Source organism: Carettochelys insculpta, chromosome 5 (assembly GCF_033958435.1).
Source record: "Carettochelys insculpta isolate YL-2023 chromosome 5, ASM3395843v1, whole genome shotgun sequence".
NCBI lineage: Eukaryota > Metazoa > Chordata > Testudines > Carettochelyidae > Carettochelys > Carettochelys insculpta.
The window spans coordinates 73,186,127-73,198,612 of record NC_134141.1 but is presented as its reverse complement, the minus strand read 5'-3'; the positions used below and the strand labels follow the sequence as shown (position 1 = coordinate 73,198,612).

General features: G+C 41.4%; 1 protein-coding gene across 2 annotated transcripts in view; it reads right to left on the bottom strand.

Moving 5' to 3' along the window:
* The window catches only part of MCTP1 (multiple C2 and transmembrane domain containing 1), a 362,568-nt gene that overhangs the window by 158,263 nt on the left and 191,819 nt on the right, over positions 1–12,486 (bottom strand). For both annotated transcript variants that reach the window (XM_074994208.1, XM_074994209.1), the window contains one exon: positions 10,705–10,835. In XM_074994208.1, the coding sequence (XP_074850309.1) occupies positions 10,705–10,835 (131 nt within the window). The remainder of the gene's footprint in view (positions 1–10,704; positions 10,836–12,486) is intronic.

The window sequence follows — 12,486 nt, the reverse complement described above, 5'->3', positions numbered from 1 at the left end:
CATTCTTATGTTCTTATGAGAAGGATATGCAACGTGCCTGTGTTATCCAGGCTGATATTTTCCCCCAGACATTTCCCTGGTTTAATAAAGCAACAATTCTGTTAATTACAAAAGGTAGATTAAGTGATTATATATGATAGAAAACAGATCAAAGTAGATTATTTAGCCCAGAAACAAAAATTGCATACTATGCTTAAGATACCTGATAGACTGGATATGAATTAGTAGTTTCTCATCCTGACTGATGATACAAGCAATCCACCAGCTTCCACAGACAGGCTAGAATACCTTTAACCTGGGACTAACACTTGTTCCAGTTCCATCTTTGCTCCTCAGGTGTTTACGAGATGCCATCCCACCTCGCATAGCTTGAACATACAGCAAGCACCCTTTGTTCCAAATTCCGTTCCCAGCTCCGTTTGGAGAAAAATGGAGTTCAGTAACATGTAGTCTGGTCACATGCCCTTGATGAATCATAGCAGTCACTACTTACAAGATGGCTGAAAAGTTGACAGGAAAGCTAAGTTTTCATAATTCACTGCCTTTGCTGATGGGCCGTCATCACAAATTTAGCTTCTTCATTGTGTATCTGAAAGGCTAGCTGTTGGTGTTCCCAAAGTAAGCATATCTGAAACAGATACCTATTCATAACTTCAGATACAAAGTCTCAGAAGGATAGCCATGTTAGTTTGTATCTGTAAAAATCAGGAGTCTTATAGCACCGTAGAGTCTAATGGACATGTTGGGGCAGAAGCTTTCATGGATTTCAGGGTTAAGTTTGAGTTTTATGACCTAATAAACTTGTTAGGCTATGTCTACACAATTTGGTTGCAGGAAGAAGGGGATGTCAAAGTCTAGGGGGTCCTTTCGAAATGCCCCCATCTACACAGGTGGCACATGATTTCAAAGCTGTCATTATGTTCATGAGGTGCTGCATATTCATGGAAGGGCCTCATTTGCATCGTCCCAACTCGCTCATTACCATGCCCCTTCCAAAAGGAAGGGGCTAGTAGAGATGCGGCCTTAGTACTTAAGGTGCTACAGTACTACTTGTTTTTTCAGATACAAAAATTATACATATATACAACTAGGGTAATCAGAACTTTTGCATAGATACCTGAACATGGATATCTTGTAAAAGGTGTAATTATGTCATAATTAATCATACCATTATGGATAATATTGCATGCAGTGTCACACCTACGTCTGTCTCTGACAGAATCTGAAGTGCTCATTACCCTAACTATTGTCTTGCTAAGAAGGTGATTATACACCACAACTAAGCTCTTAAGTGCTGACTGGACTGCATATATGCCAGCCCCACAAAGTGACTGAGAATGGTCTATTCCAGCAATGGGAAACCTAGCTTAGTGAGCAGACTTCCTTTGTCTCAGTGGGACACAAGATGGTCTCCTGGGATCGGGTAGTTTTGCCAACTGCACTTGCTCACCTAAAATCTGCAGGGTGAAACATAGCAGCGCTCTGACGAGATGCAGAGAGAGCACACAGCTCTCACAGTGAAGCCCGTATGAAACCAGCATTGAGACAGTATGCTGGTGAGCACCAGTGCAGCACACCAGTAAAAGACTGGACAGCTGGGAGCTAGATGCTCCAACCCCAGCACACAAGTGACCAGGCAGCATTGTTCTTGCTGCCCTAGCCAGCCTGGAAAAAAAAATCAGCAACTGGGCAGCATGGTGGCAGCACTCCCAGATCTAAGCTCCCCCTACACGCCCCTCATCCCCCGTCCCAAGTTTCTCCATACTGAAGTCTTCCGCCCTGAGCCCCCACAACCCCTGCCCAGACTTCCGCACTCCCCACAGTCCAGTCTCTTGCCATGAGCAGTGTTTACTCTATCTTCTTCCATCCCTCGGTGAAATAATTTGTTGTGTGCACCAAGGCTTGTGCAGGCATGCACCACCAATACAAACACGTACTGGTGGCTGTGGGCATTCTGCTAACCAGCTGGGCTGCACCTCCTGCACCACCCAACATGTCAGCTTATAGGGAACACTGGCCGGCCCTGACTCCTGCACCTCCCCAACCCTTTCTCTGTCACCCTCACACTCCAGTCCATGCTTAAAATTTGATACAGGTGCTGTCCTATGTCACATCTCCCCCAGACCCTCTCCAGGGGCACTGCCATAGGACAGTATTTGTAAGAAATGTAAGTTACTTTCACTGCAGCATGCACTTCACTTCATGTGCCATTGCTTTATATGGCAGTCACTTTCGTAATACTGGTAGGAAAAAGCAAATTGGCCGGAAACCAGCAGAATCTGGCAATCCCGCATGTGTGATACACAAAATGTCTCTCCAGCCCCAGACAGAACCCCAGCTGTCCACATGCAGCCTGTGGCCCTCAGGTTGCCCACCACTGCTCTATTCTGAGGCATAAAACCTAACCAGGACTGTACCTGTAGTTGCACTCTAGCCTACTGTGTTATCACGCACAAGAACCAAGAGCAGGGAGTTCTCAGTGCTTCTCTTACTCGGGAACCAATAAACAACTCAGTAAGTAGCCTGACTTAGAATGCAGAGGAGGTGGGATAGTAACAGGATGGGGATGGTGAGTGGGAGAGTAGTGACAGACAAAAGCCAGGAGGGGAGCAGCATATGAGAAAGAATACAAGAGCCATGGGTTGGCAGGGCTGGATATCAGCAAGGAGGTGCAAATCCTGTGGGGTATATTGACGAAGCTCAGGAGAGGGAAGACAGGAACAGAGGGGAAAAAGGGTAGAAGCCTGGAGTTGGTGGGATGATAGGAAAAAGAAGAGGATACAAACAGGAGAAAGACAAGGAAGAGGGGACAGGCCTGGGCACTGAGAAAAAAGGTAGAGGAGGGCAGGGCCTAGGACTGAGTATCTCTGGGTAACATGAGAAGATGGTGCTTGTACGACTGTTCTCCGCAAAAATGTAAATCAAAAAGGGGAGTCCTGTGCTTGCAGAGGATTTGAGAACCACTGATCTAGTTCATATTTTTTCTTAAAGCTATATAGCCACTGAAGTTTTAACAATCAGTTACTATGAGCATGGATATGATTTGGAATATCTGGAAGGCCAAACCCTGAGACTTGCTGCATATGTTAAATACCTGTGAAACGTAGGGCCTCCATACATCTTAGGATTTGGCCCAAAAGGCAGATCTGTTGATACCTTTCTTAAATATTCACATTTCTGACCATAAATGCACTGTAAATAGAGAGGTGCTTCTGTTACAACTTCATGCACTAACCCACTAACTATATTATCGGCATATACATCATGGAGTATGTGTATGTGAGTGTGCACATATGTATACAGAATCACAGGACTGGAAGGGACCTTTAGTGGTTACCTTGTCCAGTCCCTGGCACTCATGGCGGGACCAACTATTGTCTACACCATTTTTGATAGGTGTTTGTCTAATCTGCTCTTAAGTCAGAGGGGTAGCTGTGTTAGTCTGCTCTTAACAAATAAGAATTTATGTAGCACATGAAAAACTAACAAAATGATTTATGAGGTGATCTTTCATGGGACTGATTCACTTCAGAATTTCTCACTCTTCGTCACAACCTTTCAAGTACCTAAAAACCATTGTGTCCCCCGTCAGTCTTCTCTTTTCCATACTAAAACCCAGTTTTCCAACCCCCTCTCACTCAGAGGTCAATCCATAAATCTTTTTTGTTTTTCTTCTTTGGACTCTCCCACCGAAAAAACATTCCACATCTTTCCTGAAATGTGGTGTCCCGTTTTAGGCGCCATACTGTTGAGGCCTAATCAAGGCACATCAGAGTGGAAGAATTACTTCTCATGTCTTGTAAGATGTAATTTACATATGCAAACCCCCAAAACCCAAATCCCAGCATTCTATGTTTCTCATTACTTTTAAATTCAGAAATAACAAGTGCCTCAAAATTGTGTCTTCCCAATAAAACTCAAGTTCATGATTTTTCAGGTGGTTTAGATCATCATATGAACAAAATGGGATGTTATGTTTGCACTATCATCAGTTGTTACTTTTGTCACAGCATAACTACAAAAAATTGTGAAATTTTCCATTCAGCAAGTTCAGTCATGAAATGATGCAAACTGAATCTCACACTAGCTATTCAGAAAAATCTTTGACAGACATCAATATTAAAGAAGTTGCTGGTATGCAGTTTGTACTAAAAATCTCCACACACTTCAGAAAACAAATTGACAATGAAATATTAGCAACAGTAAAGACAACTGTAATGTTAACCCTTTCACTCAATTTTAGGTGCATCTTAGAGAACTGATGCAAAGATTAGCAGCATAATTCAATTAAATAAAGAAAACATATTTTATATACAAACTTCCACTTCTGGTTTAGCATCTTCTGACAAGAATACCGTTGGGCTTTCAATGGATAATGCAGCAGTACAGCTCTCAGTCTGCTTTCACTTATGTCTGTGCTAACAGAACCTCTGACTTACTGTGAAAAAAGATTTTGTAAACAAACTAATGTACTTAGTGTCAAAAATCAAAAATTAAGTACTGGTAATAAACTTTCAATGCTTTTTACCTTGTTTTCATGACAATTTTAGCAAAAGAAGTCAAAGAAATATGCAGATACACCCATTAAATTTTAACATATGCAGAGGAAACAATATGAAAAAGGAAACTTCTTCCAACAAAAACAAGCAAACAATATGCAGGTTAATGAATATCCAATATAAGGTGTTGCTCTCATAGCTTGCAACAATTTTGGAAAACCGTGAAAACTCTCAATGCTGATGAAAATAGGTATATAGATATGAAGTTAACAGGAACCACCAACAAAAAAGATGAGCAAAAAAATTATTGAGGATAAACATGCCTTTTCGCCATTAATAAATACAGTTATAAATTCTGCTATATTGGATTGCAAATAACTTCAGCTGAATAAAATTGCATGGCATGGGATTTACTTATCCTTTATGTTCATAGAAACAACTTGTTCTCTGACAGCACTCATTCTTAGCAATTTATGGTAGCTGTCAGCACCCAATTTGTTCCAATTACTGCTGTGCATAAAGATATAACAATCATAAGGATTTATTAGTGGATTATTGTAAAGGTGACAGTCAGGATCACCTTCAAAAATGCAGGTGATAAAGTTAAATGATTACATAGAGATTAAAATCATTCCACCTTAATTTTATTTTTATCATAAGAATACCTGCTAAATATTAACTACCTCATGTTTTCTAACACAGTAGACCATTTTCTGACTCAACAAGGAAGTAGAAAACTTACTTCTAGTTATGGTAAATCTGTGACTAATTTATTTCACCAACTGACCTGGACATTCAAATTATATCCTTCAATACTGTTGGCATAGATGATAATATATACATTTGGGTGAAAGTTTATACTCATTTGAAGTGATTGATCCTCTAGAATCTTTGGGAAGCTCAGAAAATCTTGGCAATAGTCACATTTACCTGAATTTACAAACGCTGTCTGTAAGCCTCTAGGTTCTGGTCTCCAGAAAAATCCTTCCATAATGTACGCAAAGTACATAGGGCAACCTCTTAATCCTTAGACCTTGGTGCCCCTAACATTGTGCATAATCCATGGGAGACCCTCTCTTTCCACACTGGAACAACAGGTCCCAGCTTCTATGTTTATGAAGCTAGGTGGCTCTGTCTAGTGTTAGGACCCAGTATTCCCTCACTTGAGCCCACTTGTCTGAGCACACACTTCTGGTTGGCTAAACAACATGCCAGACATAGATTATAGTTGGATAATCCAGAGGGCCAGTTAAGTTATTGCTGGCACAAGGAGCAGGGATATAAGTCAAACTGGCACAACCTGTGCAAACAAGACTCTAGCACCACCAGGAGAATGCAGTCTTGGCCAGAGATCAGGTGGCAAAAGCCTGGTAGCAACACAGGAACCTTCTACAGCTCCACCATTAGGACTCTGTACCCTCAGTCCTGTGACAGCTGGGCTGCCAAGAGCTCTCCCACGTAACTGTGCCAGAGCCTTCAACAGCAGAGTGGTCTTCTCTGTAGCCCTGGCCTTATTGGTTATCCTTTCCTTCCAGGGTGAACTGAAGTCCCATGATTTGATACAGAGCTGAGAGTGCAGAATAAAGTACCTAGTCACTGGAAATCTATTCATTCTGGACTAAAGACTAGCCCCTGCTCAGAAGAGCTGATTTAGCAGGGGGAACTTGCCATGTTAACAAAGTCACCTGGGGGATGGGCAACCTGGCAAGATCCTGAACAAAGAGTTGGAAAGGAGAAGTTATTCTCAGGGGGCATTTTCTCCAGTATATGAGGGAGACAAGACCCAGCATATTACAGCCACTGGGAGGAAAGGGAGCTTGCCTGTGTCTCTGGATGCAGATGGGTCACACAAGAACTCCCAAGGAAATGGTGAGCTAATGAGGGACATCATAAGATGTTTATTGTTTTGCACTCATTTGTGCTTTAAGCAAGTAAAGCAAAGACCAATAAGCAGCTAGACTCTGGGCAGCATTGCTGCATGTTAAGTTCCTCACAAATTATATACCTCTTCGTGGACAGTTAAATTGCAAACCAGCAGCCTCACAGTTTTGCAATGGAATTTGGGACACGGTATGTAAGAAGCTGGAGCAGAATGGGGGAATTACATTGGTTTAGGAGCTCCATTTCTGTGAAGGCACAAAGGGTGCTCAGGACTTGTGTGAGAAAGGCCAAAGGAAGAAACTGGGTGGCCAGCCTGATGAGACACACAAAAGCTTTAATACCTGTACATTCACAGGGTTGGAATTCCCTCATAGCAGTCCAGTAGGTAGCTACAGAGGAGTCACCAGATGGATCTGTGACGCTAGCATACACTTTTAAAGGTAGATATCTCTGAGATGCATCAAGCAGCACTTTTTAATATATTCCTCACAATTTTTGCGGATATTCATAAGGGTTCTGAAAGCAAAAATCAATGAAAAAATGTGCTGTGAAGTACTTTACTGTGGATCAAAGATGTAACTGTTTCCCTAAATAATGAATGAATGCCCTTTTTTCTATTTCTTCTCTCAATTTGTTCCATTTTTCCCCATTAGTAGAAATGCTCTCATCATAAAACACGGCTTCTTTCTCACCAAATTTTACTCAGATATGGAAATCACTTAGGATTGGAGTCTTAGATTTGCATTATACACAGATTTACCTCTAGAAGAGAGCAGCTAGAGCTTAAGAATTATTCAGAGTGGGAGGGGATCCCTATTTAAGATTAAAAAAGGATGCCCCATCACTAAGCTAAGCAAGAAGAACAGTTTTTAATTTCCTTCCTATAGCCTAAGCATATAACCTCTTCTGATCCTGGAAGCAAAAGAACTCCTGTTATTATTTATTTATATTACCTAATATATCCTAGTCATGGACAGAAACCCCCATGCGGTATCACAAAAACAAAGAGGGTAAACACTTTGGGAGAAGAGTACTAGCTAAGCATAAGACAAGAGCTGACAGCTGGATACAGATGAGGTAAACAAGGAAAAAAGCAATACAGCATTGATCCATATGATAGGCAGGGATATCATTGTACCCAGTGACTTAATTATCAGTTTGTAGAACACTTCACAGCATGAGGAGGGTTTTAAAGAGGGTTTTGAAGGAGGTGGGTGAGGTATCTCTGTGGAAACTCCTCCAAAACATGAGTGCCTGCATGGCAGGAAGCATAAAAGCACATGACTGCAAATTTGACAAGTGGATGGGAGACTTGCATCATTGGTCAAGAGGAGATGGAAGTCCGCACTTCAGTACTAAATGAAATGTCATATGGGATAAGGATAAGCCACAAAAGACCTTGAAAGTGAACACAAGAAGCTTAAGTTTGATGAGAGAGTAGGAGGAGCCAGTGGAAATTTTCAAAGAGGGGGCGTGATCTGGTCAAAGTTAAAGGCTCTAGGAGAATGATTTTGGTATCAGAATGGATCTAAGCAGGGCATGACTGCAATGAAAGAGAGATGATGTTGCAATAACTGAAATACAAGATAAGGTCCTAGATGACCAGTTTTAATAAGAAAGACTATCTTAGACATGTTATGCAGAAAGACTAGGCAAATTTTAAACATTGCCTAGGTATGAAGACAACACCCAGGTCATAGGCCAGCATGAAATGCAGGGTATTGGTATTGTTAACAGAAACTGAGAAAGTTGGGTCAGGGGAAGACTTGGAAGAAAAGATGAAGTGCTCTGATTTCATTTTGTTTAGCTTGATCTGGTGGCTAGACATCCATGAAGTGTTGTCAGAGAGAATAAAATTACTATGGACAAGGGGAGACAGGTCTGGAGTATACACACAGGACGGCAAGTGTATTATCAGCACAGAGATGGTTGTATGTTTCAAAGGGGCCTGGAGCTCCCAGTAGCCGCCACTGCTACTGTGGCAGGGGCTGGAGATGCTAGGCTCCTTTGAAACACCATGCAAGGGTGACTCTGTAGCATGGGAGGAGGGCTCCCCATGGCACTAGGTGGCAATAGGTCTCAGCTCTGCCCTTTCTATCAGAGGCTCTGCCCCTCCAGCTCTTTGCAGCAAGGACTACGTATACATCTAATACGCTATAGTGATACTATTCCTTACTAATAATTTGAAAAAAATAAATCTAAGAGCACTGCAAAGTCAATTGCTGGAACTGTAAATCTCATCGCTTGAGGCAAAACTCTAGCAGATGAACACAGACTAGAAGCCATTTTCTGAGGTGTAACTGATAAAAGTTGAACCTCTCTCATCCGGCACCCTAAGGACCTAACCACTACCAAATGAGAGAATTTGCCAGACCACGGGTGGTCGAAATTGTCTAGCAGCATTACCACCACTTCCACTACTTCCTGTGCTTTTTTAGACATTTAGGTGTAAATTACAGCTAAACAGCAGCATAGAACACTTAGAGCCATGACTGGTGGCTGCAAACCAACTGTATAGGACCACAGTAAACTTAGCCATGCCCATGATAAGTGGTCACCTGGCTAACTAAAATCATGCCAGATAACAGGTGTTGCTGCATTAGAATGTGCCGGACTAGAGAGGTTCAACCTGTACTCACTTAAAATGGACTCATTCAGATATTCTGCCAAACTAAGCATTATTATATCCACTCAGTGCAAATGAGACCGTACTAAAACATACACAAATCCCAGATATAGGGTATTGTATAAAATGCAATGCTAATGAATAAATATATTTTAAATTGATTGAGATTAAGGTCCTTATATAAAAGGTAACCATCTGTCCCATTTTTCATAGAACAGTCCTTTATTTAAGCTGTCTCACTGGCATCCCTACTTTAAGAAAATGGACAAATGGTCCTGTATTCTGCAGGGCTCTTGTTCTCTGGTGCCCTGTGTCTTGGGCTGGCAGTCTCTTCTGCCAGGGAACTACTCCACTAGTTTGCTGCCCTGTTCCACAGAGCTCTGCACCTTGTGGGCAGCAGCTCCTGCTGCAGGGGAGCTCCTTTGTGGGGCAGCTGCCCCACCACCCCACGGTGGCAGACCCCACTGCCAGCGAAGTCCACAATGGGGTGGGTGCCTCGTTCCCAGATACCCTGCAGTTAGGGGAAGCAGCTCCCACTGCCAAGGAGCCCCTCCACAGATCGGCTGCCTCACTCCCCCCACCTCAGGGAGGCAGCTCCAGCTTCATTCCCTGCCCCTACCTCTACCCACCTGGGCCAGGAAGCTTTGGAACATCCCACACACCAGGGAGTTCTGGAGCCCCCATCCTCCACTCCCTTTCATGCCTGCTGCCTCCCCATTGGAAACTGCAGAGTCCCCATTTTGTCACATTTTATAAAAGGCTGCCTCCAAGAGAAGATAAAATGTAATAGTATGACCAGACTGCCCACTCATCTCATTTGATTAACAAAGGCACCACTTTAAATACAAGCATAGAGGGGGAGAGATTAACACATTGACATGGAAATTATATGGCTTAATTAATAGGAATTCTATTCATGAATATGTACTTTCAACAAAGATTAATTCTATTTATTACAAAGCCTCAATGTAGTAGTCATAGCATCTACAAGTTTTTAATATTCTACTTTGACAGGCAACTACCCAGAAGAAATAAGATTAATACAAGTTATCAGAATGTGTCGTAACTTAATATGATGTAATTGAAAACTTGAACATCCCAGTAAGAGTAAGTTGGCACAATAGTTACACACTTAACACTGACATTTTTTCCTATTATAAGCTGATATAAATAGGCTGTATTCACCCTTGACCAACTACAATAAAACTGTTTGAAACTTGGTGACCCAGTTTTATACAATTTCTTAACCCTGAAAAAGATCCCAAAGATTGAGTCCCTTGACAATTAAATTGTGTCAATATTTTTCATTGCACCCACACACTAGATTAAAAATGAGGATGTGTTTTAGTTTTATATGCATTTTGGAATTCATGATATTTTCTTTCACCTCTACCCCAAATATTGGAAAAAGTTGCCATATGGAACCTTCTGCATCATGATTGTACTACTTAATGCAATATATCAAGATTTGAAAATCTGTCTATGAATAGGTAAAATCTGCCATCTACTGGTCAAGCAAATTATTTTGTCAGCATCACAATGAGAATGATCATAAACGCAGGAAAACAGACTTGTACTTTGCAACAGCTCAGTGCTTGCTTTGCAGCAAGAACAAATGGTTAGAAGGAATAGTTTTAACAAGACTCGCAATCATCTACTCCCATCTCCAGAGTATTAGTGGGATATAATTGCACACACCTGCCAATGAAATCATCTCTTTTGCCAGCATCTTTGTCCCACACAGTAATATCAATAATTCCACCCCGCTCTTCATAGAGATGAAAGTCAAATTGCTCCCTCCACTGAGGATTTAAAGTTTTTGGCACAATCTGAAAAGAAAGGAGAGAGTAATTATTGCACTGTGCAGCCATGTTCTTTCCTGAACTGTGAAATTCATCTTTAGTTGTTACCCAGAAAGTCTTAATTCACACATTTAATGGCTTTCGTGATGATTATTTTGAAGGAAAAAAAACAACATTACTGAACATCCCCAGACTCCCAGTGGACATAGTATCTGCCCCCAGAATCTTTCCGTTCATCATCACTGAAAGCCTGTAAAACAATATATTTGCCCTGAAAATGAACTGTTCTTCTCTAGAGTAATGATTTTTCATCTTGAGTGATGAGCAAGTTGTATTTCTAAAGCAAAACCAAATAAACAGAAACAAAAAAAAAAAAAAAAAAACCAACAAACTTACCTGAAAATGACAAATAGACTCAAATTGAAAGCACTTAGGAAACAACTGCAGTTCACCAGCTTTCCATGACCACCAGCTCCTTTTCTTGTCATTACATGTTCTGGAGTATTAGGGATAATCAATTTACCAACTAACTTGATGTTTATTTTTAATTACAGGAGCAGATGTAAGTACTTATTGAAATACAAAGTCTTACTTTATTATTGAATTCAGGTTGAAGTTAGCTTCAATAATGATTGTTAATCTAGTTATCCATGGGCAGAGGTTATCTATCTTCTGCAGTAACTGCAGTTCAAGGTGTGTGTTTCTTTGGGTGCTCAAGTTCAAGTATGTATGTGACCCACGCACCTTTGATGAGAGACTGGATTTAGACATACCTCTTGGCCCACGCATGCGCTCCTCATATTAAAATAAGGAGACACAGAGCTGCACAGGCAAACTTCCTTCAGTCCTTCTCTATCAATAGAATCATAGGATACTAGAACCAAAAGGAACCTCACAAGGTCATTAAGTACAGTCCCCTGCACTCAACAGCAGGACCAAGCACCATTTATACTGTCCCTGTTAGAGATTTATCCATCCTGTTCTTAAATATTCCCAATGATGGAGATTTTACAACCTCCCAATGCAAATTTATTCCCATGTTTAACCACTAACAGCTAGGAAATTTCTCCTAATGATCACCTAAATCTCCCATGCTGCAATTAAAGCCCATAGCTTCTTTTCGTGTCATCAGAGCCCAAAGAGAATAATTTTTCTCCCTTGTCCTTCTAACACCCTTTTAGGTACCCAATTGTACAAGAAGTTCCTCGAGGAAGCTCTGAAACATAGGAAAGAGCAGCAGAGCATCCACTGGGATGCATCTTGAAACTCTCCAGTTACTACACAAGATGAACAAACTCTCCTTCAAGGCATGTATCTCTGGGTGCTCCACTTCAGATGGCTCCAAAGTAGTATCACTGGAAGATAGACCCAACAGCAAAGATAGAAGAACTGCAGTACTCACCACAGTGTAAGATTTGGACTTGTGAACCATGGGATAGTGTTTGTAGAAAGTATTTACTGAAGACCAGATGGCATCTTTCACAAGTGTTATGGAAGCAGGCTGAGATCTTGTACAATAGGCTAACTCCCTACAAGGAAGCTGAACATTGGCAGCCCCATAACAAGAGAAAAAATATCCATAAATCCACTTTGGGCTTGTCTACACTTGCCCCCAACTTCGAAGGGGACATGGTAATCAGCGTGATGGGAGATTACTGATGAAGTGCTGCGGTGAATA